Genomic DNA, 24,012 nt, shown 5'->3' with positions numbered 1-24,012 from the left:
ATTTTCTGATTATTTTAGGAAAGCATATATAGAGAACTTAATATTTGTCTTCTTCTTGTCTAGTCGAAACTTCACAATAAGAGGGATATATAGAGGAGTTTAAGACAAGCTGCCTAATCAAGCTTCCAATAAGATTATTTCAGACCATCCTCGCCTTCGCTTCCATCACATATGAAGCACAGTGGTTGTATTTCAGGACCACGCTGAGCCTGTCAAAAGCCACTTGTAAAATGACGACCAATGCACGTACGCATACCATGCAATCCACAACGCCATAGTATGCATCCCCAGTCTTAGACCTTCACATCGACTTTAAGTCCAACATGACACCATCGATAGAGCCACAAAAATATCATCCCCAAGACGATAGAACTAGCAGAAAAAGCTTGCGCTCCAATATAATCTCCCTCACAGGCCTGAATAAGCGCACCTTGAATAGCCGGCGCCGTTAGACATGAGAAGCTAACTATCGTCAAAACCATCCCTGTCCTCGTACCGACTTTGGTAATGTCTTTCGTTTGCCGAGTCGCCATCGCCGGGAGCAGGGCTTGTGTAGCCCCGGCAAAGATGCCGTACACAACCGCCCATGCATATAGCCCCGTTAAATCACCAATAGCCACCCAGCAGTAGACGCAAATAGCACTAATGGCGGAGCAGAAGATGGTTATGTTGACAATGCCTGTAAAGCGCTCGCCAATGAAACAGGGAGAACTCCGCCCGATGACCCCGACACCGTTTAAGACGACAAGGAGGTTAATTGACTCTTTGAGGTGAATTTGCTCACGGGCAAATATCCCCAGATAATAGAAAGCCATGTATAGACCCCAGAAATTGAGGAACATGCTAGCCGTGAAGAACACAAACGGCCACTCACGGAATGCACTCCATTCAACCACGGGCCCTGTTGAGCGCGGTGGTAAATACGGCCGATACCCTACCACGGAAGGGATGTGCGTGACCAGCATTATCAGTGCTAGAATGCGCATTGTCCACGGGAATCCAACGCTTGAATGATTGAGCAGTGCGTTTGTTGTTGCTGGGTAGACCATTCCTCCTGTTGCGCCACCGGCAGCCGACAAGCCTACTGCGATAGAGCGGTACTTCTGAAAGTACGAGCCCATGATTGAGAGACCAGGGGTAAATACCAGACCACTACCTATCCCAACACATACGGCTTGGCTGAGTAGAATCTCATAGTATCTGGTAGACAAAGAAGCCATGCACATCCCGAAGACTTGCATGATAACGCCAGTCACGAAGCAGTGTCGAAAGTAGCCGGCATCAGACGCACGGCCCGAGAAGACGCCCCCAAAGAGCATCAAAAACATTTGAATGCCTCCGATCCATCCAATGTCACTTGCAGAATGTCCGAGGGTCTCCGTATAGTGTTGCTGGAACACACCATAGCTGTTGGCAAGACCCCAGGTATTGAAAAACACCATGTGGCATAAGAAGACGTGCCACCAGGCCATAAAGCCGCCGTCAGGGGGCTTTATTATGCTAGGCTGTTGCGAAACTGTGCTCGACTTGGATTCTGAGGGCATGGCTGAAGTGATATTGTTCTCGTACGGAATGGAAGGATAGTATAAAAGAGTGACTCTTCGGCATTTGAAAGATCAAAGCTCGGTAAGGCAGTACCAGTATTTTCCCCTGATCTGGGAAAAAAATGTAGTACAAGTATAGTTCCGCAACAACTGTTGTATTGTCTGTCTAGGTGACAAGCTTCGCGTGTTGTGGTTTGATTCTATTGTCGTGCCCTATGCCCTTCTCAACTCAGCAAAGATAATGCATTGAACTTGCGCGTATGCCTTCTAGGCTATTAGACGAAGGTTTAAACTGAGTTTTCAAGAGAAATTACAATTCCACGTACACAAGTCATCTAATCATTCTTGAGGGTCACGCATCTGATGTCTAGTATTGGAATAGTTTGGTCCGCAAATCCCGCCGTTGCCGCCTATCTCCCCGTGCCGCGGCTACTTGAGTGACTTCAACCAGAACCCATAGATTTTCACATAAAATACGAACGTCCGGTAACTAGACCATTGCAATTAAGTAATTGCCGAGGGGATTGCCCCAGTAGCCTATTACTTTCCTCTTGTAAGTCTCCTTATCGGACCAGCTCCGTATATCCAGGAAGATATCCGACATTATAAGAATGATCTACAGCGGGGGAAGGTAGGAATTGTGTTCCACGGGAGGTGAATAAGTCTAATATCTTTGAACGCAAGCCATGGTACTACTCCGATGAATTATGATTACAAGAAGAGAAGTTCCTGGCATTCGACACGCTTGCTTCCAGTTTTCCCTGGTTCCTATCCAAGATGTATTCAGATATCCTTCCCGGAGGAGCGTTGCCATTTTGTGTTTATTAAGATTTTATTCACGTTGAATAATGGAAGACGGCATGTCGCTCAACGTATATCCATACATTGGGTTGTCTTGCTTCTACTGCGGATGTTTCTAATTTTCAATGTTGTTCCCTAGTTTCCCTACACGAAACCAATAGGGTACGCCAACAGGCAACGCCGCTGCGATTGTGCCTACACAAACTATACAATGTGCTAAAACATGGCTTAATAAATGGCCAAGTGCCTTCACATTGTCTTGGCCTCCAATTTTTATTATGATAACAGACAAAAGAAGACCACCTCGATAAGGTATGAAATGACACTTGAATCAACATATCATAAAAACACATATACAACCAATGTTCGAATATGCCTGGCATTGGGCGTCGGCTCGGGCTGAGAGGGTGCTTGCTTCCACCATGATAGCCTTGAGTAATGATTATAATCCCAGTTGAGCATACCAGATAGAGTGGTGGATAGGCGGAGCAGGATCCGCAATGCACCAAGGACAACTTCTACAACTACTAGTATATGTGCGCAGGCGGGGATCGGGAACAGCGGGATTTATTTCGTCTTCCCCCGAACAGGCTCTAAGGGAACTACATCCTATACAAGTGGACAACAGGCTTCCTTTGTATCTCCACACTACAGCTATAATCTGCCATTTAGTTAACTCAGTAAACCTTTTCTACTAGGTAAAACAGAGAGGATAAAAAAAAAAAAAGAAAAACATACAACAGCACAAGTGTGGTGGTGCTCACCAGGCGCTGCGTGGGCGGCTTGCTGCCTTATTCAGTCTTCCTTCAGGGCAATTCAGGCTCATGTTCACCCAGCCGAATACTATACACCCGAGCTAGTAGGAAGTCACATTTGCGCAAATAAGACCAAGAAGTAGCACTAACCCCCTTCCCCCGTAAACGTAAAGGTTTTTTTTTGCTCTAGGTAGTTGGTCTTCTATCTTTAAAATAATATTACTCTTAAGCTATAACTGCTACATAGGGTGGTCAACCCGCACCGCAATCCGCGCGGGCTGCGGGTTCTAACAGTAGCAGACTTACAGAAGAATCTATTAAGAACAGCTTTGCAGCTACCGGCCTAGTTCTATTTAATCCAGATAGGGTGCTTAGCAAGTTAGACATTTAACTAAAGTCTTTTACACTGCTAGGAAGTCGAGTAACTAATGCAGCGCCTAAAATACCTTATACAACTAGATAGTTAGAGAAGGAAGTATCTGCAGCAAAGAAACTGCTTAGGGAACGCACATACAGCTCTCTATTTTTGCTAGAAGCGCGGTTAGACGAGATTGTTAAAGGTCATAAATACTTAATCAGCTAGTTTTTACATTGGATAAATTACGCAAACACCGCGCTAATAATAAATAGAAAAGCGAAAAACGGAAGAAGTCTACTAGATAGCTAGCTATAGAAGTGAAGCTTAAGATACGCTTCCTAAAGATTCAGCGCCTTCTATAGTTAGGCTGCGCATACGAGCGCCACCGCGCTGCAGTAATTGTCATCATCTAGGACATAAGCGATTTCAATGTTCTAATCGAGTTCCTAACTAATTTTTAGATAGGAATGCATTTGTTTGTTTGGTAGAGGCTCTAGTATTTTACCTGCAGGCAGGAATCGGCGGGCAGTGACATGCTCGGGGGTTTGACACTTTCGGTACTGAATATACGTTAATGTTTATCGCAGTGCTGCTACCGTTGAGCTCGCCTTTATCTTAGATATGACTGTATCTGGGCGTGATATGGTGCGTTAACTAGATAATGCTATTCGCACGAAGCTCCTAGGCGTGTTAGCTATTATCATTCAGGACTGTCTTCGTGTTATTAAAGCGCTCAAGATTGACATGTCGCGGATTAGCCTCCAACATCTAAATATTTTTATTGGCCTTCTGGGCGAGCAACAAGACTATTACACTCTTACTTAGCTTCTGAATAAACTTTGGAACAGCTAAGATGCTCAGCATTTCTGGAAGTTAGATATTACGCTTGCGCTGGGCCGCCGTCTTTATTTGGCCCGCTACCTTGTCGGCGACTCAATTGCTGCGCTGCGCTTAGCTGAGGATATTGTGTATAACTGCCGCCGTGTGTATGGTGCCTTTCACCCCGCTACACTGGATACCTCTGTTCTTTTGTCGCAGCCGTACATTAGCGTGGGCTTGCGGTATCAGTCCCACAGGAACGGACAGGAGATGGCTAACCGATACTATAAAAAGAGCGCAGCGCTGCATGAGAGCCTGCTGCGCATCTTCAGCGACCCTTTTTTTTTTTTGCCGATCTGGAGTGCGGTCTCGAAAACAGCATGAGTCTGGAAGGCTCCACGTACGACCTTGATTTAGGGGAGCCAGTCGCCCACGTCCCAGACGGCCAGCGTGTTCGTCGGCACTTGTACCTGCTGAAACTTGCTATGGAGCGGCTAGGAGGTTGGCCCAAGAACTACAGAGAGTATGAGCGGCTCAATGCAGACATCTTCCGGGAGTTTGCTTCTGATCTAAAGAGAGCGGAGGGCAACAAGTATATGTATCATTTTCTAGCTAGCCTCACGATTCAGAGAGAACATGAAATTCAACAAAGCCAGGAGCCATCGCCTCCTCATTCTCGTCAGTAGACTCGTCTAGAAAGACCGCCACCATTTCGGAATGCTCATCAGCAGCACTTCGGTTGTCGGATGCCATAGTCCAGTGGCTGTGCTTGGCTAGGTGCGCATCATTGACATCATGCGGATACCAAGCACGATATTTCACCTTTTTCAGTCGAATTGCAAATATCTGCTCGCCTGGCGCGGTGCAACGATGGGTTGTACCCCGAGCCCCTTCGTGACCCGCAGAAACCCCGATGTTTGCAGGGTGGGACAGCGGTAAACCGGCGATAGCGCTGATGGGGGCTGATATCGTTCCGCTGTGGTTTGATGACCGCTCCAGGTCATCAGACGCAGCGGCGTCAAACAAAGTGTAGAGCCCGATAACAAAATGTACCTCATTCTCATATTCAATCTGTTCCTGCAACCATCGTCGGACCTCCTCCCTCTCACAAAGACGTCTGAACCACTGAGTTGGCTTTTTCAAGGTATAAACGCGACCCTTCTGCGCCGTCAGGTCAAGGTTTGCATGGGCAGAGCGCTGAGAATCCCAGCTAGCAACTCGGGAAAGAAATGCTTGAAACTTGCTACTATTTGTAGCTCTGATAGCGGTAGTGACATCCTCAAGCTTCCTAACTGTGTAGTCCGTCGTCTGCACTGGTAACACGCTTTCTAGCGTGTCCAGGTCGATATCGTTGATGTTTGGGATCAAGCTGGCGAGCTGAACGTCCTCCTGTGAGAAGAAACAATGCCCTAGAATAATCTGTGGTGACATGGTCGAGATAACAACTGCTGCTGTACGAAGGCGAATGGTACCGTCGGTTCGCTGATGATCTGAGGACTTCGATGCTTTTTCGATCTTTAAGGTGCGCGTCAAAGACAGTACAACGGAAGCCAGTCGCAGGAAAGGACTCCGTGTTCCGTGTCAGGGGTATAGGCGCTGAGGGGCAGTCAGCGCGCTATACCGTCTTTTGCTGTTCAGCTCCTGCGCCGCAATCTGCGACTCCACACCAACATCTCCTCCCCGGCCAGAGTTGGGATAAGCATTGGAATCTTCTAAGCTCCCTTTCCCTCGACGCATTTCGATAGCAATGAACGTCGGCGCATGCGACAACTCCTCGTTGGCCTTCCTCTTGTCCAGGCGAGGAAGAGAATCACTACTTCAATACCGTGAAAGCGGGGATCCAGCCCATCTCGACGAGTCGATCGACTTTGCGCGTCAGGCTTTGCACGCCTCGCTTCCAGCTGAACGCGCAACCTACCTAAACAGTCTAGGATGTCGCCTTCGTGAAAGATTCGAAGCCCTGGGTAAAATCCAGGACATTTCGGAGGCCATCCAGGTAACCGAAGATGCATCCCTGGCAATACACGACCCCACGGAGCAAATGTTAGTTTTGGCCAACCTGGCTACTTACTTAGGTGACCGGTTTGAAAGCAGGGAAGACATGGGGGATTTGGAACGAGCCATAATGGCTGGCCAGGACGCACTTCGTATAAGCAGCTCGGATCAAGGGTCGCAAGCGATCTGCCTGACCACGTTGAGCATCCTTCACGGCTACCGTTTCTCCATACTCGGGGCCTTGGACGATTTGGAGACCGCAACGCGCATGGGTGAACAGGCGGTAGAACTCATATCCCCAAATCACCCTGACAGGGCTATGTACCTAAACGACCTATCGGCCTGCTACGAGCGCCGATTTGAGAGACTAGGAGATCCCACCGATATTGACAAAGCTATCAACTGCTCAAGCGAAGCGGTTGGTTTGAGTCGCGATGATTTTGACCGCGGCCTTCACCTCAAGAACCTCAGCAACGCACTCGGAAGTCGATTCTTGATTAAAGGGGACGCGCAGGATCTCTCTGATGCGATTACCTATGTAAACGAGGCAATACAGTGCACCCCAGAAAACCACCAGAGATACCCGTTCTTGCTCCATGATCTCAGCTTTCATCTGGAAGACCGGTTCCGGCGGTATAACAACATTACCGACCTCGAGAAGGCAATCAGTCTTGAAGAAGATGCTATTTCCAGAGTCGATCCAGAGGACCCTAGATTGCTCATGCTCTGGGATGAGCTTGCCGTACTCTTATCCCTGCGGTGTGATCTCAACGATGATATCGGTCTGTTGGATAGAGCGATAGAATTGGCAGAAAAAGCACTGGACTCCACAACCGATGACAACCGAGACCGAGCGCAGTATTTGGCTCATATGGCCGCTTTCCTGGCCAGCCGTTTTGAGCGTACGGGAAGCTTAAATGACCTGGAACAATCTATCCTTCTGGGAAGACAGGCTGTTGACATTATTCCAAACGATGACCCGCACAGGGTTGATCTTCTATTAGATCTGAGCGATTATCTTCACAACAGGTACATCAGGTTAGGATCACCAGAAGATAACAGACAGGCGGTTGAAATCATACAAACAGCAATGCAGTCCCAGACAAAGTATGCCTCGCTTCGACCAAGTCAACTGTGCACTCTCAGTCACCGTTTCCAAGACCGATATGAAAGTACAAAGGAGAAAGCTGATATCGATCAATCTATTCAACTTGCTCAGGAAGCGCTCAATCGTGTTCCTCTGGACCACCCTCAGCGCGCGTACTGCCTTCATTCCCTGAGCAGCGCTCTAGAAAAGCGATTTCTAGTTCTTGGGACCATGTCCGATCTGGAAAAGTCTATCGAGTACAGCGAAAAAGCTCTCGAATCTACCTCACCTGATCGCTCTGATAGAATCGATTACTTATATGCGTTAAGCATTAAGTTGACATCTCGATACGAACTGCTCGGTGGCCTAATCGATCTAGAAGAAGCCATCCACTTGATGCAGAGCTGCATAGAAAGTGCGCCACCGAACTATTTGAACCGTGTTTCCCATCTGAAAACCCTAAGTGACCAACTTGGGTATCTGTTCGAGAGGAACATGCATACGGGGACGTTAGATCGGGCGATTGATACAGCAACTGAAGCAATGAAGCTTATCCCCAAGGACGACATGATGGGATCCAGCATTCTGAATAGCCTTCATCTGCTTTTCATATCGCGGTTTAAGACAACAAATAACCTATCCGACCTGAAATCAGCCATCGAGGCCCAGCGTGAGGCCATAAAACGCGATTCCCATTACCGCGGAGATCGTTCCATTTTGATCCACAATCTCAGCGTGGGCTTGGCTCTTTACCAGCACACTGGTGAACCAACAGATCCAACGGAAGCGATCAAGCTAAGCTGGGAAGCAGTCGAGACAGCATCCGAGTATCACCCCAATCGCGCCATGTATCTCAACACGTGTGGCACGTTCCTGAAGGAGAACTACGAACTCACCAGGCAGATAATTCCTGGGGATAAAAAGCCGAAGGATTTGTTCCTTGAGGCCTTCCGCCATGAGAGCTCTCCTCCGCTAGATCGTATCAAAGCTGGGGAAAATGCCTTTGACTGCTATATTTCCAATGGAGAGTGGACTCAGGCGAATTCGGTGGCGAGAGATGTTGTGAAGCTCTTCCCCTTGTTGGTTCCGCGGTGGTTAAGTCAAGATGACCAGCAACATCTGCTTAAAAACATATCGCACTTCACATCTCGTGCAGCATCTGCCGTGCTACAGGCAAATGGACCTCCCCTTGACGCTCTCAAGATATTGGAGACCGGGAGGGGGGTGATAGCCCGCTGCAGTATCGGTTTGAAGACCGACATCTCCAAACTTGAGAAATCGCATCCCTCATTGCACGATGAGTATACTATGCTCCGTCGGCAACTTTCCCTTCCCTCTTTCTCAACATTCTCAAGTGCAGCGGGACCTTCCCAGCCAACATTGATATGCCGACGACGGAAAGCTCCAGGATTACTCCCACCCCATATCACTACCACCGGACCCGAAAGGGCTGAAATTTTGCGAAGAATTGAGCATTTGGAGGAAAAGATCCGTACATTTCCGGGATTTGAGGACTTCAACCAGGCTCCTTCACACGCGTCCTACGCTGAGTTTGCCATGTTTGGCCCAGTAGTAGTCTTCAACGTCACAGAGCAGCGGAGTGATGCGATAATTGTCGCCGAAAATGATATATACGGTCTGCATCTGGAGCAGCTTCGATTTCAAGACCTCAAAGCCAATGTCGCGAGAGTGATAGGATATAAACGACTGTCGAAGGGAGTTCCAACCACGAGACCGCAGCGCAACCGGGAGCTTCAAGACATACTGCACTGGCTATGGGCGACAGCCGTCCACCCTGTATTAACTCGAATAGGCTTATACAGCGACAAACCGCGACCTGTACTGCCGCGTGTCTGGTGGGTTGCAAGCGGCTACATGGGCCTTCTCCCACTGCACGCAGCCGGGGATGCAACTCGCAGGACGATGGACTACGTCATTTCCAGTTATATTCCCACGTTTCAGGTGCTCCAATTTTGCCGGGAAAGACATCGCATGTCATTCCGCGAGCATGAGCCGAAGATGCTCCTTGTGTCTGCGCCAGAAAAGCTCAATCGACAGACGTTGAAGACAAACGTCGAGCTCGAATCCATCAGAGAGGGCCTTCAGGGTCATCAAGTGTCCTACACGATGCTTGATAGGCCCTCGCGCGATGACGTATTGCGAGAGCTCCCCGAGCACCATCTGCTCCATTTCTCATGCCATGGCTACTCAAACGCTACTGATCCATCGAAGAGCGCTTTGGAGCTTGCTTGCACAGCTGAAGATGGAGCAACCTCGCAGCTCACAGTAAGGGATCTGTCACTCATTGGTCACGAAAAAGCTCAGATTGCGTATCTCTCTGCGTGCTCGACAGCCGAGAACTCGTCCGACGAACTCCTAGACGAGGTCATGCATATCGCCAGTGCTTTTCAGCTCATTGGGTTCCCTCATGTCGTCGGGACACTCTGGGAGGTCAGCGACAGAGCTGCCGTTGAAGTAAGCAGACTCTTTTACGAACAGTTGGGCCGGCAGATGTGTAATGGTGACGAGTCAAACATCGCATGCTGTCTCCACGAAGCTCTCCAGACATACCGAAAAAGCAGGAAAGTTTCAAGAACGAATGATGTCCTTTCATGGGCCCCATTTATCTACATGGGTGCATAATGGAGGCCCTCGTTGCAATTACTTGTCATCGCAGACTAATGTATTATTGACTTTTTGTTTTCTTACATTTGTTCAAAATCGCGCCAAAACAAAATCTACTGCATGCTGGCTCACCTCTCGTCTAGGCACGACCAGCAGACAGGACTCAGTCCCAAGTTGCACAGTTAACTTAGATTTTAAAAGTTTGCTATCGTACTGCTTACCGCGATTTTAGCCTGCTAATCTTATGTCATACGCCAAACTAGCGCGATCTTCCCGTATAATCTATAATATATGTCCCGCTTTTCTAATCTTATATTAGAAGTGTTGCTTATTATAGCTGTAGTATAAACTCTTAGAGTAAGCCGTCTGTACAATCTTACGATGATATCGGACTCTGTTTAGTTCTTCTCTAGTTAGCCTAAGTTAATATAGCGTGAAAGAATAGCAGAGTAAGAGAAGAGGTAGGCGGGCAAGAAGACCATCTATAGACCACGCATCTTGATGCTAAGCGACAACGATGCGCTTTCTCTAATTAGGCGCGCTATACCGGATGTAAGTAATTCGCTGTCACCGCAGAATACAGAGTTGATGGCTGACTTCCAAAGAATATTCTATACTAGATTCTTAGCGTTCTGTGGTTCGTTGCCAGCATAACTAATCACGCTTGTTCGACATACCAAGTTAAATATCAAGTGGATTGAATTTCTGCTTCAAAGAACGGGCTTAGACGCACATCGTTGTAATGCACTAAACAGTCACGCGTATTGACCCAAGGCGGCGATGACGAAAAATGGACTAAGTTAAGCCACCTAATAAAATATTATCTCTTCTTTGAATTGTAGTGAGACATAGCACGGAGGTCAAGGTATGCGAAGGAGATCCCCTTTTCAAAGAATTAAAATACCTGGTAGCGGCAGTGGCTTATTGTAAATCCGATCCTTTGGGACACATTAGCAGGCGGGGCAGTGGGTGAGTTTTAGACAGGCTTCAGGTTACATTCAGGCAGCGGGCTGAAGGGGCTCAAGGTATAAGAGCGCTGAACCGAACAAAAAAGAAAACAGAAGTAATGAACAAAAACATACAACAGGAGGGATTCGCTGGTGGTCACCCACCCAACTACTAACCTCCCGGCGTGTGGCTTAAACGCGGCCAGAAGTCGGGTGGGTGCTGCCCGGGTGAGCTAGCGGGTGAGCCGCTTTAACGTCGCGCGACTTTGGGTGAGCTTGGGTGAGTGCACAATAGATGGGGTGAGCAGCTGGCTGACGCTCACCCGAGAACGCGCGATCTCGCGAAAACTTACCCAAGAGCGAACCTTATTACCCACTTTGCTTCCCTTCTACCCTGTCTATTGGATAACACCTTTACGCTTTAAAAAGCAGGTGTTCCTGGCCGCCTTGCATAGCCACAATGGCATTTACGCCCAAATTTTGGACTTCATCAGAGTAAACAGGCGGCAAACAGACGACCAGTAGGGCTTCTATTTCCCTTTTACAGTACTAGGAATAAGGCGGCCTAGATCTATATTCATTTATATTTTAAATACATCGTTATCCACGAACAACAATCCAGGAAATTAGAAATATTCATGCTCAGGAAATTGATAGTTATGTTGACTGGTTATTTACTCGTAAAGCACGTGACAATAAATTTTAGCCTCAGGCAACGTATCCTGACGATAAGAATGGAGACAGAACAGCTTTCGTTCCCTCTTCCACTGTTGACTCAATTGGGCACATCTGTGCCGCATGGCTATCTTTCCAGTAAAGCTATAGTGCCCTTAATCCTGCCTATTGTTTTAAACACCACTAATCGGAAGTCCCTACTGAATATTACGGAATGGCCCGCACTGAGAGACCTGATGTCCGCAAGGCAGCATCCATTGCTGGCAAACTGGACGTATTTCGAGATGGCTTCAGAACAATTTGCCAGGAATCAGGTTTACCTCCGACTTTAGATTCCCTCAGTCAGTTCGATAATGAAGGTGCAGATCCTGTCCCTTAGACTGCTATGCTACTTTCTAATCACTTCCAGACCTCCAGAACCTAGCGTTGGACCTAGTTTCAGCGTTGCGATCATTTCCAGATATGCGAAAGCTTCCTTCTGCCAATAGTCGAAAAAATATCTTAAGTGATCTTTTAAGACTTACCGCCGTGATTAGTTCCGACGATTTCGATTTCGATAATCTTATGCCACTACTGAGAGCAGTCTTGAACCAAGAACCCGAAGATGTCATCTGGGATAGAATATATTCTACTGTTATTGAATCAACGCCACCTCCGAAGCTGCTGCCTTTTTTCAACCAAACTCCATATTTACATACTACGAGCAGTTTCGTTAATTCTTCCGGACATCGAAAACACGTGGATGCCGTGTTGAAGGAGGAATTGGGTCCAATATATATCGGTATACCTCAATTTTATGAAAGTTTCTTTAGGAATATCGACGGCCTTGAAGCGGCAGGCAATGCGGTTTTTCAGGAACTCAGGGAGGGAGATACTCCTCTTTACTGTGATGGAAGTGGCTGGCAAGACTGGCCCAAGAGTACACAAGAGAAGGAAGTCCTGGAGTGGCTCAACCAGAAATTCAACCTGCTTCGGAATCTTGCTGGGGAGAAACGTCCATCCGTAGCAGCGCAGCGAAAGATTTTAACTCGACCCTCACAGCCCTTGCAAGGGTCTAGTACGAAACGAAAATTGGATGTTGCCATTGTCAAGGACATAGATCAACAAATAGAAGAGGGCGGACCGTTCGATTGGTCGCGTGTCCTTGTTCCAGGAGAATTAAAAAGCAGCCCAGACCTTGATACTGCCTCGAACACGTGGCGGGATCTAGGTAGATATGCGAGGGAAGTATTCAGTTCTCAAGAGACCCGCCGGTTTGTTCTAGGCTTCACTCTCTGCGGCCCAATTATGCGACTGTGGGAGTTTGATCGCCTAGGAGCCATAGCATCTTCCCCCTTCGATGTCAACAAAGATGGGTTGCAGTTTGTTTTAGCTATATTAGGTTACTTTTGGATGAATGACGAACAACTTGGGTTTGATCCCAGCATCATGACCTCTGCTGATGGTCGAAGGTTCATTGAAATTTCGCGTAATGGACGGAAAGAGCGCTTGGTTTTTGACGAGCTTGTTAAAATGTCGTCTTGTGTGGCCGGTCGAGCTACGACATGCTGGAAGGCTCACATGGAGGACGGATCAAATACCCCAGTTGTTATTAAAGATTCATGGCAATACCCAGAGCGCGAAGAGGAGGGAAAATTACTACAGGAAGTTACTGAAAAGGGTATTATTAACGTGGCAAGGTATTTTTACCATGAAACGGTGTGTGTGAATGGTGAAATTGATGATGTACGGGAAAATGTCCGCAAAGGTATCGATGTGACAAAGGCGTCAAACTACAAACCAGCATCTAACAAACAGGAGGAGGCAAAAGATACTGCTCGCCTAGGCCGCTCTAAGAATAGGAGCAGAACCGGGCATAAGAGGTCTTCTAGCTGTGCTGAAGTCCCACTACCTCCTAGCAAAAGGACTTGCTCGAGCTCCTCGAATAGGAAACAAGACCTGACACCTCAAAATCGCATACATCGTCGTGTCTGTATCCGTGACTATGGAAAGTCGATTTGCAGAGCAACCTCCCGAGTTGCTTTGCTCAATGCTCTACAAAGCTGCTTAGAAGGTAAGGCCTTGTATCAATGTGACTCTTAAACTCCGAGATTTTGACTTTATAAAGGCTATGAGTCTCTACATGCTCATACGGGGATTCTCCAAGGCGATATATCTACTGGTAATCTAATGATAAACGAAGATAAGAAGAACGGCTCGTGGCCGGCCTTTTTGATTGATCTCGATCTTGCTATCAAGGAGCAGCGAGAGCAGCCGTCCGGAGCCAGAGGAAAGACAGGTACAAGGGCCTTTATGGCTATTGGACTTCTGTTAGGAGAGAAGCATTGTTTCCACCACGACCTGGAGTCCTTTTTTTGGGTGCTATTTTGGATATGTATTCACTATGATGGCCCGGGCAAGGATGTTGGACCAACAGATTTTGACTGCTGGAATTATGACGATGACCAGAAACTAGCAAACTCAAAGAAAGGCGTCGTTGATGACGAGGCGGATTTTGAACAGACAGCGGAAAAGTATTTTACATCATACTACAAGGTATTAGTACCCTGGGTCAACGAGTTACGTCGAGTTGTATTTCCCGGGGGTACGCGGAGAAAGAAACCTGACAAAGGCCTCTATATCCAGATGAAAAATGTTTTGGAGAAGGCAGCTGAGGAGCTCAAGATGCTGGGCATATAGCTTTGGCCAAAATATTACATTCCTAATGAAGAGCTGTATACTACATGATGACATAGTAAAAGTAGAGCAGTTTCCCCTAGAAGATCATAAACAAGGTGTTCCGTATATTATTTTTTCTCGTTCCGAAGAGCTAAGTGAGAGTAAGGATCGAACCAGAACAGTTAAAAAGGTCACTATACAGATAGTCTAACAAACCCGGCAGGAAATAGCCATTCCAATTTCTTCCTAGTGAACAGGCCGAGTAAATGTATTGTTGGATTTTTCTTTTTTCCTTTTGATTGAAGTCTATGTCCGTAGTATCTATCTATCGTCAGATCTTCGGGCATCGACGGCCGGATTTGCCCCTCTTTACCCCACGGAGGCCGCTGACAAAAAGGAAGGCGGTCTGTGTTGTTGAGCTACTACTTTTTCACTTTGCTCGAGGCAAAAAGACGCCTGACAGACAGAAGAAATCTGTCAACTACTGGTACGGTCGAGAGATTTTCCTGGTACGGCCGTCGGTTCTTCAAGTTCACTATACCATTGCGCACAAGACATCACGACCGATCTTACTCCATGAGACGCTTAGGCATTCCCTGGCGGAGTTATACTACACGTAAATAAGTTTAGCATCACTTCTCCTTACCCTTCCATAGAATGGAGATGCTGATTTACAATGGAGTTCAGGTCCATTGTATATGACACTTATTGTTTACAATGTCCGAGCAAAAAGCAAATTCCAATGCCGTTGAATCATTGGCCATTTCAGAAGAATGCAAGATAGATGTTCGGAAACTGGTGTTGTCTAACATATCCAAAGAATTATTCACAGAAAAACCCCGGTATGCTGCAGTACTCGATATTTTGAATAGGGTAGCTTGCAAGGAGGTTAGGCCATGCGAAAGACACGTATATCTAAGAAAGTGTAATCGTACATAAGCTTGGAATCTGTCAACACCGCCCAACTACCACCTATGCTAAACCTGTTTGATTGCTCATTAATTAGCGTCGTATAGCATTTATATGACGATGGTGCGGCAAATATCATGTGTTCTGTCCCACTACATTGTTTCCATATTGCGTATCTTCCACAGAGCAGGATTTTGTTATCTGTCGTAGAAAGGTAATCCACAGAATCCGTCATGAATAATGGTAGTAATAACCCCACGCATGAACGAGCTGTCCAAGATTCACATCTTTTGCCTAAAGCCTAATCAGCGGGTTAGGGCAAGAGGCCAGGTTCCTTACCAGAAGGTCTAGTAGCTCAGAGGTCATTAACGTATCATCTTCCATCCAGCTGCGTTGTCTATTGGTAATAGAGCTGTCAGAAACAGTTTGAGCGCGATCAAAATCTATCCAGAGCACTCTGCCTGTCTCTGGCTGAACCACCATATTCCGAGGATATGGGTCGCCATGGCAAACTCCAGCGTCATGGATTTTGTCAAGAATTTCCAAAAGAGCAGCAGCGCGGTCTTCTGTGTATGTAGCAAGATCTATTTGCTTTATATTTGGAATAAATTCCAACAAGATAGCGTTTGGACGAAGTTTGTCCTTCAGGAAACGATTTAAATGAGGTCGCCATTGAATGGGGTCTATTTGCTCGATCACCCCGTAGAAATCCGGGACAACCCCTTCCTGGCACAACCCTCGCTCTTTCAAACGAGCATATGCGGCGCTCTCACAGAGGAATGGGTCAATTTCTCTGTAATTAGGATGCCACGGCTGCTTCTCTATGGTATGATACTGAATTTGTTAAGGACAGGTTCCATAAGTATTGTGGTGAGGTTTCGGAGTATACATACAACCTTCATGAGACATAGTCGTCCTTGCAGGGATACTTGAAAAACGCTAGATGTTTCGGATTCCTTTTCACAACTGATGAAAGCAAAATCGTTTGAATCCAGCCTCATTGTTGACGATGATGATGATAGCGTTCGACGAGTTCGAGGAGGCGGAGCCACTGGAGTAGGAAGAGCTCTGGCGCCCAGTAGTGGTTGTGTTAGTGGTTGGGAAGCCTAATCCGGCTCGGATTATGTAAGGAAGCTTGGTCCATCAGGACGATAACAAATGTGCGCTTTCTCGACCGTCACAATTACCAAGCCTAGTTAGAACATGGCAGTTTGCCGCCAACCTTGAGTGGGAAATCATTCCTTTTTTTGTCAATAATACAACAATTTTCAGTGCGGGGAAACAAAATGGAAGCTGTACATTGCCCACAAGTGGTCATAGGAGATGCAGATAATGCACCGAGTCAACCTTCTTATTTCGTAGGATTCAAAATCATGGCGGCTTCACCTAATCACGCTCTGCCACGAGCCCTCTTTACAAAAAATATTCGTTTCTCTGAATTTGACTTGTCAGGCCAAGTGGGGATGATGCCAGTGACACTCGGGCCTAATGCATGTAGCGACACCGTATCACGCAAAGAATGTAGCTATGCTATGCTGTATCACGCAAGATGGCCCTGATTGTTATTTCTTTGGATGAATCACTGGTGTGGACCGCGCCACGACCAACTGCTACTTCTGCAATGTTTGACTGGGAACAAATCATATGAATGGACCGTGTTCCCCGCGATGGCCGTATAAGAATGTGACCCAGTGTCTACTTTTCAACCCATCCCTCTTTCCAATATCTTGATTTCCTGCTCTTGACGAAATATACCTCTATTACTTCTCCCATTTTGAACTTCATCATACGGGAATCATAGCCATGGCCAATGCCATAAGCCTGCTGGAATATTTGCAGTGGGCACCTCCTGCGCTTCCAATTGGGGCTATTGGGACCTCCCGGGAGAACACAACAAACACAAACTATAGTCCTGCAGATATCAACGAAGTTGGTCGTTGGGCCGACTTCAATTTGAACAACATCATGGCTGAATTTCGACCATTTTTGATCGAGGCGATGATAGACCGTGAAGTAATGCCAACTCCACCTCGTGAAGTGCGCAACGAGGAACAGGTCAGGACACAATTTAAGTGTTATCTGGATGGAAGAGTTAGACATGCGCTTCGCGTTTCTTTTCCAGAATTGATAAAGCGAAATCAACTTGGAAACCGGGTTATTATATCGTTTGATGAAGGTACCCGGGCCAAAATCCCAGATCAATTCATACCCGATACCGCGTACTTTGAACCTCGTCTCCCAGAGCCAACTCGATCAAATCGCGCACCTGGTGATATCAAAACGTCCTGGAAATGGAAACACACTCTCGGCTCAAGTTCTAATCGTAAGGACCGGACTGAGTTTAAGAAGGTCCTAGCGCAAGTCAATTACTACATGAGACAGCATAAAACTCGCTACGGATTCATACTCACTAATGTTGAGCTCGTCGCCATTCGCAGACGCGATAGCAATGGAAACCTGGAACTCTCCGAGCCTATACCTTGGACCACTCGCGGTGATACCACCCAGCCGCAGTTAACCGTTTTGCTTGGGTTGTGGTATCTCGGAATGCTCGCTTCTGATAATATGGGCTGGGAGCTGGCCTAGGTAGAATTTGGAACTACCACCCTACTTAATAGTGTTTTATTAACGTGTGAGTGGGAGCTGTTAGTCGTCTATGCAAGGCGCATTTCTTAAGGTTTCAACACATAGTGCCTTGATGCTCAGTCCGCCCCTTTGAGATATATGTAAAAAGCATGACTCTGCTTCAACAGCAGTAAAATAGTTCGCAATCCCATATGATGTGCTCTTGCCTATCTTAAAAGCGAATGGTACTAAACTTCAATGTGTGCCTCGCAGATAGAGGGAAATGAATGATACCCAGCTATCTGAGTTAGATATTGTCTTAAATGACAACGCGCAGAGCAAAGAAAAAACAAGCATCTAGGTGTATTGCCTTTGTATTAGTTATTGCTAGGGATGGCCAATCTACCTGGTTAGCTCATAGGCTAGCTTAGCTAACGTAGTCGGTAAGCGATTTGCGATGTGAGTGGATTGCGTAGCTCTGTACGCTGCACAAATTGGATTGCAATGTCCTAATCGGGTTCCGAACTATATTTCATATAAAAATACAATTGTTTTATTGATAAAGGCCCTGGTATTTTGCCCGGGGCAGCAACCGGCCGTGTGAATCACTCGCCCGTGGAATACGTTAGGGACATTATAACTGACAAAAGCACATATGCAACAAAAGTTATAGCACGTGATACATTAATCACGTGAAGCTTCGATCACAATCAACAAGCGCCATCAGAATACCCCACGCAAACCGATGTCTTGACTGACTTCACTGCCATATTTCGTAACATAGAAGACCTCTCCATCATCCACGCTATATTTCATAGTATGTGCAGTCGTTCTGAAACAAATCTCTGAAACAGATACCACTCCTCCAACAGGCAACTTCATAGCTAGTATGGCTGTGACAGCAGATCTCTGCTCCGCACTTACCATCATAAGCGCTGCAGCAGACGCAGATTTTCAGCCTTATCGTTATCAAACCCAACATGCATTCCTTAGGCTTGGAAGACTTCTCGGCATAAATGTGGATTTAAATGGACCCGGAAGTCTATCACACCAAGTATTCCCTCTGGATCACAATACGGAGCAACCAAATGCGGCTGATGATGGCCTACTCTTGCAGTACTATGGCGGAGGCTATTGCGATGGTATGCTCGGAAACTCTGGGACGAGGCCTGCAGCTAACAATACCTCCAACTTCCTGGCCGACGAACATCCTGATTCCAGAAGCCAAAAATCCGACTTAGTTCGTGCCCACAGCGATTCCTGTGACAAGAACGCTGTGAAAATCCTTGATATCCTGAAGGATAGGATTTTTTCTATCAAGAAATGTCTTCGGCTCCCTATGAATCAACTGCTGGTCACCCCTGAAGTTGAAAACGAAGACCCTAGGGTCGTTGACATACAGCTAGGCGAGGGCATTTCCAACAAAACCCCAACTACCAGGTTTCGCATTTCGTTGGCTATTCGGTCCTTGACATTAGAATACGTACACTTCCAGTATCAAACTCTTGGGTATTCTAGAGTTGACGAGCAGGCCAACACTCTTTCAAGCGTTGCAGATAACCAGCATGGTTCTATAGAAGAATTCCTCAAGGCATGCCCACATATTCTCGATCGCGGCACAGCTAAGAAAATGATAATTACTGGCACTAAGATGCTTGTTTTGGAGCGTTTATATGGGCACGCTGGGATATCTGCGCTTCTGGCCTTTGTTCCAAGCTGGACGAGGCTTAGGTATCCCGAACTTACAATCTTTATTGAGCTGTTTCTTTTTCGCCACGCTGACATTGCTACAATGGCAGAAGATGTCTCCAATAAGTACTGGAAGTGTCAGCATTTATATAACCGCCAGGTTCGTTCGAGGGACAGGCGGAGTAGGAAAATTCAACACAATGGCAAGCAAAGCTGGGCATCGGCCCCACATAACGAATCGATGGCAGTGATGCCAATATCCGATTCGGTGACCAGTTGGGATGCAGAAAAGGGCTTTCATGGTATGCTGGAGACGCCTAAATCGGCATTATTATCTAGTAACAGGCATGAATCAGATGAACCTTCCCGACCGAATGTCCCTGAGCCACAGTCACCTGGCTTATCTGCCTGCTCCGATTACATGGCTCAAGTACGTGTCGGAAATATGCCGACCACTTTCGACCCTACACACCTTATGCAAAGGTCCACTCAAACCGTGACTAATGGACAAGACGACACTGGGGTCATACCCTTGGATTGTACGCCGTGGGTCCGTCTCGGACTGGAATCTACTTCCTTTGATCCTCCCCACGATGCTTTCTATACAGGACAAACGGACCCTGAGTACATGCAGAGTTTCTCTACTCCTTTCGACGCAACAAACATGGCACATATGGGTACTATGCCTGAGGTATTTACACCAAATTATTCGATACAGAAAGAGACGGCCCCTACAATTCCAAGCAGTCTCATCAGCAACGTACATCAGAGCGCTGCGGTGATAGGCGGGATGGAGACACAGCACTTACCCCCAGCTCCTTTTTTCCGTGCTGATGACACCCTCATTTCACCCACAAATGATGGTAGAACGTTACCAACATTCTACCAGACACAGGGTTTGGTGAACAGTCATTGCAGCATGGTTAACGTGGAAAATCGCCTATCAAATGATGCATTGCATACGCCTATACCGGTGCCGTAACACCAATAATCATCCCACTATGTGATTGTACACCCAAATAACAACAGTACTAATAAAAGAAATACATAGCTATTATCTTGGTGCCCTTTAATTAGTATGTATGATGACATCGTTGGACTTCGGCAAGGCTATGATAGCGACGAACTCTGGGCTGATGTCAAGACTCTCCGATAAGCTTTCCGGCTTACCTGGGTGCAACTCACTGCCAGGGAAGCGTCGGGGCTCAGCCGAGATAATATGTAAAGGAATAAGGTAGCCGCCGTCTTTCTTAGCAAGGGGAGTAGGCACTTTGAACCAGAGAACTGTATATGGAAGATGCTGTCCCTGGTCAGCTGCTTGGAAAGAAAGACATGCGATACAACTTACTGCCAGTCTTAATTCACCAAGTAGGGGCATTATATAAGCATCCAGTATTTTTGGATTTTCCACACATGTCTTATTTCCTCGATCGTCTGTTTCGAATTTCCAATTACTATAACCAAGTTGTATCGTCTTCAGGTAAAACGCCGCTCTTCCCGACAGGTCTGATTGTGTCATCTCGGCAGAAAAAAAAGCTGTTGTGGGAGTGCCCAACGGCTAATAAGATCAATGACATTCACCATCAGTTAAGAACATACAAATGGCTTCATAATGCCTGAGTATACCTCGATGTGAAATGAGTACTTACTTAAACAAGAATATCTGTATGTGCCTCTCTCTGAAGGTGGACGATGGTGGGGTTTTGTAGTGGGGGGCTTTAGGAACAACATATGTCCGATAGCTTCGAAATGCCCAAGCCTGCCCAAGGACAGAATGTAAAGGAAAAGATCGTTGTAGGTACAAGTACCAAGAGCAACAGAACGGTGTCGATGATGCTACACCCTGATATTGACAGATTTAAGATTATATCATGGCTGGCCAATCAATATTCCTTCACATTTACCAACTCTATGAAATACTTCCCAGGTGCGTTTCTGGCCTTGGCATCGTCACCTGACTGTGATCTAATCTAATTGAGGAAAGGGGCTCAAGTTCAGCTACTGGACATATAAGTAGTGGGATTAGCGATTCTACTCTCCGAACCTAAGCTGCATCGACAGTTCTTTTTATCGCTAAAACTATCGTCACCCCATTGAATGATGTATTACTACTTGGAAGGTGTATATTCTGCGCTTACAAAGTTTTTCTCTTCTGGCCTTACTTGGACAGAAACCCCTCAACCACGGACGGTAAGGGCGTGCGCCTCCATACGAGAAGGTCTTGAGTGTCTGAATATTTTATCTACAGAATGACGTAGACACTGTCCAATATTTTACGGCAAGCTTCGTTGCCGAACGGCCACATGATCATAACCTGTTAAGTATAGGAATTTTTGCGAAAGTACATCTTTTAGATGGGAAGGTCGTGAGAAAGATACCTCGCAGTGGAAGCCCCCAAGACAAACTACCGATATCTCGCGAGTCGCACATATATAAGTTGCTCGGTGATCATCCTCGTATCGCACAGTGCCTCTTCGGTTCCGATGATTTGGTTGATATTCAATATTATCCCAACGGGAATCTCATGGACTACATACGGGAGCACCACAACTCAGTTTCATTACCTGTTCGATTAAATTGGTTCCGACAGATAATAGAAGCCGTGGTCAAAATCCATGCACATGGTGTGATCCATTCGGACTTAGCTCTCCGTCAATTTTTCCTCGATGACAATATGGACGTGCGGTTGGGTGATTTCAATTCATCACAATGGCCTGGGGAGATGGCATTGGGCTACGAAAAAGCATCGCACTGCTTGCCTAGGGATTATGAGCAACCTAATACTGTTGCATCTGATCTGTTCGCTCTTGGATCTACCCTTTACGAGCTCATGACCGGTACTGTACCACACTGTGACCTACTTCCGGTTGAGTCGGAAGATATCTTGAAATCAAACGATCTGTCCGTTATACAAGGCCGGATTCTACGCGAGGAAAAGGCGGATTTAGCAATTGAAGAGTTATTCGTGAAACAGGTGTTTCCAGATGTTTCCAACCTGCCTGGAGGTGACATTATCCTGAAATGTTGGAGATGTCAGTTCAGTACTGCGCAAGATGTTCTTGAGCAGTACCAAAAGCTACAGATAATATTCGACAGTCAAGCGTGACAAATATTTATTCGTTCCGCATTTGGTAATCACGACTTAATAGTAGTACTTGCCGTTAAGCTGTTGCAATATAGCTACGTTTTCATCGAATTGCTGGTGCAGCAAAAGTGGTAAAACCATTAAATTTCTGTTATGGAAACACTATATCCCGTAGCTGGCTTGGCGTGCGGGGATACTAATTGGAGCCATTCAGTTCCGGAGCCTTTAGATAGTAGAGCACCTAGAGGGCTATAGAACGATATAGCTAGGAATGCAATAGGCTCAGTTGATTGAGATACATTGATTCCTGGTGTTCCCACCGATGACATCTAATTCCTATTAGGCGCCCGATCAGCCTGTAGCCGATACGATAGCTCCCTGCGCCCCATTCCCACTGAAAATTCACCAAGTCCTTCATAGTACTTTCGGATACCGAGGCATACAAGAATGGTTTAGCTATCGGTCAAACTCCAGACGCCTCTGCTATATTGGAATTTCCACCACCTCCATTTCCACCTTGTTCACTGGATGCCCACGACGGCAAGCCCTTCTTTTTACGGCTGGACCCGGCTGGTTTGAACTTATAATGCGGGCAGTCTTCGGGACATTTATCGGCAGGTTTTTCGTTGCATTCGACCGGGATTTTTTCTTTGGTAGTCTGTCCATTGATAGTGGTAGTCGTTTCGTAAACAATACACATATTGGAAACTCATCATTGTCAGCTTATCGCCGTTCTCCTTGGTTTTCAAACTCACTCCGTGCGGTCCGTACTTTTTGGTTGGATGTTTTTGTGATGAAGCCTCGAGAGAGAACACTTTGAAAATAGTCCAAATTGACATGGATAGCTTAGGGAAAGTATATATGTTGTGTTAACACCGCACCGGATTCATGGGTGCTGTTGCTTGCATGTATGTAGACATCGAGTGGGGCGTTTCGGATGTCATCTATACCTGGCCAAAGGATTCTTGGCTGCATTTAATCCCTGCTAGTTGATTGCATGCAATCAACGAGCAGGAGATACCCACTCGCATTGCTCAACTTTGCAACAGCCATTTATAGGGAAAGATTCGCTCAAGCAGGTCCACCTAGTTACCCTGGTGGCACCCCGTTCTGCTTCGTAAAGTCTTTAGCTGCCGTCTTGTTCTGGCCTCCCACGTACAGAGAATGGAATGTAGACTACTCTTGCTAGCTCACTTTGCGGGACCCTTTTGTATTACTTGAATCTGTTTTATTGGGACACTATAATCCTCATCCCTGACGTCAATTGGAAGTGCTACATTATAGACAATATCAATCACTGGCTATATCACTAGCCCAAGCTGTATGTTGCATGATGGCGTATTTAATTGCACTGTGCTGCCTCGCCAGTGAACAGTTTCACTTTCTATGCGTCCCAGCCTGCATCAACACTTTTATTACCATCTATAGCTATGCACCCCCTTCTTGCCTCTATCTTGCCTTATTTTGATTGCCTCGGCTGGCAACGGAAAGCCACCAATT

At 46.6% G+C, this 24,012-nt stretch overlaps 9 protein-coding genes across 9 annotated transcripts; 6 read left to right on the top strand and 3 right to left on the bottom strand.

The window, feature by feature from the left end:
• Window positions 1-97: 97 nt before the first annotated feature.
• On the bottom strand, window positions 98-1,902 carry BDV37DRAFT_296810 (major facilitator superfamily domain-containing protein). Its single transcript, XM_032090195.1, has one exon. The coding sequence runs from the start codon at window positions 1,542-1,544 to the stop codon at window positions 294-296; it is 1,251 nt and encodes a 416-aa protein (XP_031937828.1). The 5' UTR covers window positions 1,545-1,902; the 3' UTR covers window positions 98-293.
• Window positions 1,903-4,745: 2,843 nt separating this feature from the next.
• Window positions 4,746-5,825, bottom strand: BDV37DRAFT_257349 (uncharacterized protein). The gene has a single exon (XM_032082935.1). The coding sequence runs from the start codon at window positions 5,706-5,708 to the stop codon at window positions 4,896-4,898; it is 813 nt and encodes a 270-aa protein (XP_031937827.1). The 5' UTR covers window positions 5,709-5,825; the 3' UTR covers window positions 4,746-4,895.
• Window positions 5,821-10,461, top strand: BDV37DRAFT_200955 (CHAT domain-containing protein). The gene has a single exon (XM_032079845.1). The coding sequence runs from the start codon at window positions 6,025-6,027 to the stop codon at window positions 10,000-10,002; it is 3,978 nt and encodes a 1,325-aa protein (XP_031937826.1). The 5' UTR covers window positions 5,821-6,024; the 3' UTR covers window positions 10,003-10,461.
• Window positions 10,462-11,820: 1,359 nt separating this feature from the next.
• On the top strand, window positions 11,821-14,285 carry BDV37DRAFT_274354 (protein kinase family protein; the record flags this gene model as incomplete). The annotated part of the gene is made up of 3 exons (XM_032085223.1): window positions 11,821-11,947; window positions 12,016-13,659; window positions 13,714-14,285. 3 exons carry the CDS (start codon window positions 11,821-11,823, stop codon window positions 14,283-14,285), a joined length of 2,343 nt encoding a protein of 780 aa, XP_031937825.1.
• Window positions 14,286-15,105: 820 nt separating this feature from the next.
• BDV37DRAFT_257344 (uncharacterized protein) lies at window positions 15,106-16,298 on the bottom strand. Its single transcript, XM_032082934.1, has 3 exons — window positions 16,067-16,298; window positions 15,513-16,007; window positions 15,106-15,467 (listed from the first exon to the last, which is right to left on the bottom strand). Exons 1-3 carry the CDS (start codon window positions 16,172-16,174, stop codon window positions 15,405-15,407), a joined length of 666 nt encoding a protein of 221 aa, XP_031937824.1. The 5' UTR covers window positions 16,175-16,298; the 3' UTR covers window positions 15,106-15,404.
• A 601-nt stretch (window positions 16,299-16,899) lies between these two features.
• On the top strand, window positions 16,900-18,174 carry BDV37DRAFT_257340 (uncharacterized protein). The gene has a single exon (XM_032082933.1). The coding sequence runs from the start codon at window positions 16,977-16,979 to the stop codon at window positions 17,757-17,759; it is 783 nt and encodes a 260-aa protein (XP_031937823.1). The 5' UTR covers window positions 16,900-16,976; the 3' UTR covers window positions 17,760-18,174.
• Window positions 18,175-18,491: 317 nt separating this feature from the next.
• Window positions 18,492-18,957, top strand: BDV37DRAFT_257339 (uncharacterized protein). Its single transcript, XM_032082932.1, has 2 exons — window positions 18,492-18,878; window positions 18,935-18,957. The coding sequence occupies exons 1-2, from the start codon at window positions 18,628-18,630 to the stop codon at window positions 18,951-18,953; spliced, it is 270 nt and encodes an 89-aa protein (XP_031937822.1). The 5' UTR covers window positions 18,492-18,627; the 3' UTR covers window positions 18,954-18,957.
• Window positions 18,958-19,045: 88 nt separating this feature from the next.
• Window positions 19,046-20,635, top strand: BDV37DRAFT_257337 (uncharacterized protein). Its single transcript, XM_032082931.1, has 3 exons — window positions 19,046-19,728; window positions 19,783-20,555; window positions 20,613-20,635. Exons 1-2 carry the CDS (start codon window positions 19,078-19,080, stop codon window positions 20,407-20,409), a joined length of 1,278 nt encoding a protein of 425 aa, XP_031937821.1. The 5' UTR covers window positions 19,046-19,077; the 3' UTR covers window positions 20,410-20,555; window positions 20,613-20,635.
• A 417-nt stretch (window positions 20,636-21,052) lies between these two features.
• Window positions 21,053-22,533, top strand: BDV37DRAFT_296804 (kinase-like protein; the record flags this gene model as incomplete). The annotated part of the gene is made up of 2 exons (XM_032090194.1): window positions 21,053-21,354; window positions 21,711-22,533. The coding sequence occupies exons 1-2, from the start codon at window positions 21,299-21,301 to the stop codon at window positions 22,531-22,533; spliced, it is 879 nt and encodes a 292-aa protein (XP_031937820.1). The 5' UTR covers window positions 21,053-21,298.
• Window positions 22,534-24,012: the final 1,479 nt, after the last annotated feature.

This window comes from Aspergillus pseudonomiae (assembly GCF_009193645.1).
Source record: "Aspergillus pseudonomiae strain CBS 119388 unplaced genomic scaffold BDV37scaffold_77, whole genome shotgun sequence".
NCBI lineage: Eukaryota > Fungi > Ascomycota > Eurotiomycetes > Eurotiales > Aspergillaceae > Aspergillus > Aspergillus pseudonomiae.
Note: the sequence above shows the minus strand (reverse complement) of the source record. Positions and strands in the feature narration are given on the sequence as shown.

Coding starts and splice junctions, on each gene's coding strand:
- BDV37DRAFT_296810 (XM_032090195.1), bottom strand. CDS start 1,544: ATGCCCTCAGAATCCAAGTCGAGCACAGTTTCGCAACAGCCTAGCATA.
- BDV37DRAFT_257349 (XM_032082935.1), bottom strand. CDS start 5,708: ATGTCACCACAGATTATTCTAGGGCATTGTTTCTTCTCACAGGAGGAC.
- BDV37DRAFT_200955 (XM_032079845.1), top strand. CDS start 6,025: ATGAACGTCGGCGCATGCGACAACTCCTCGTTGGCCTTCCTCTTGTCC.
- BDV37DRAFT_257344 (XM_032082934.1), bottom strand. CDS start 16,174: ATGAGGCTGGATTCAAACGATTTTGCTTTCATCAGTTGTGAAAAGGAA. Junction 16,008..16,066: donor GACTATGTCTCATGAAGGTT/GTATGTATACTC, acceptor TAACAAATTCAG/TATCATACCATAGAGAAGCA. Junction 15,468..15,512: donor CTGAGCTACTAGACCTTCTG/GTAAGGAACCTG, acceptor ATTAGGCTTTAG/GCAAAAGATGTGAATCTTGG.
- BDV37DRAFT_257340 (XM_032082933.1), top strand. CDS start 16,977: ATGGCCAATGCCATAAGCCTGCTGGAATATTTGCAGTGGGCACCTCCT.
- BDV37DRAFT_257339 (XM_032082932.1), top strand. CDS start 18,628: ATGGCTGTGACAGCAGATCTCTGCTCCGCACTTACCATCATAAGCGCT.
- BDV37DRAFT_257337 (XM_032082931.1), top strand. CDS start 19,078: ATGAATCAACTGCTGGTCACCCCTGAAGTTGAAAACGAAGACCCTAGG. Junction 19,729..19,782: donor ATGCAGAAAAGGGCTTTCAT/GGTATGCTGGAG, acceptor AGGCATGAATCA/GATGAACCTTCCCGACCGAA.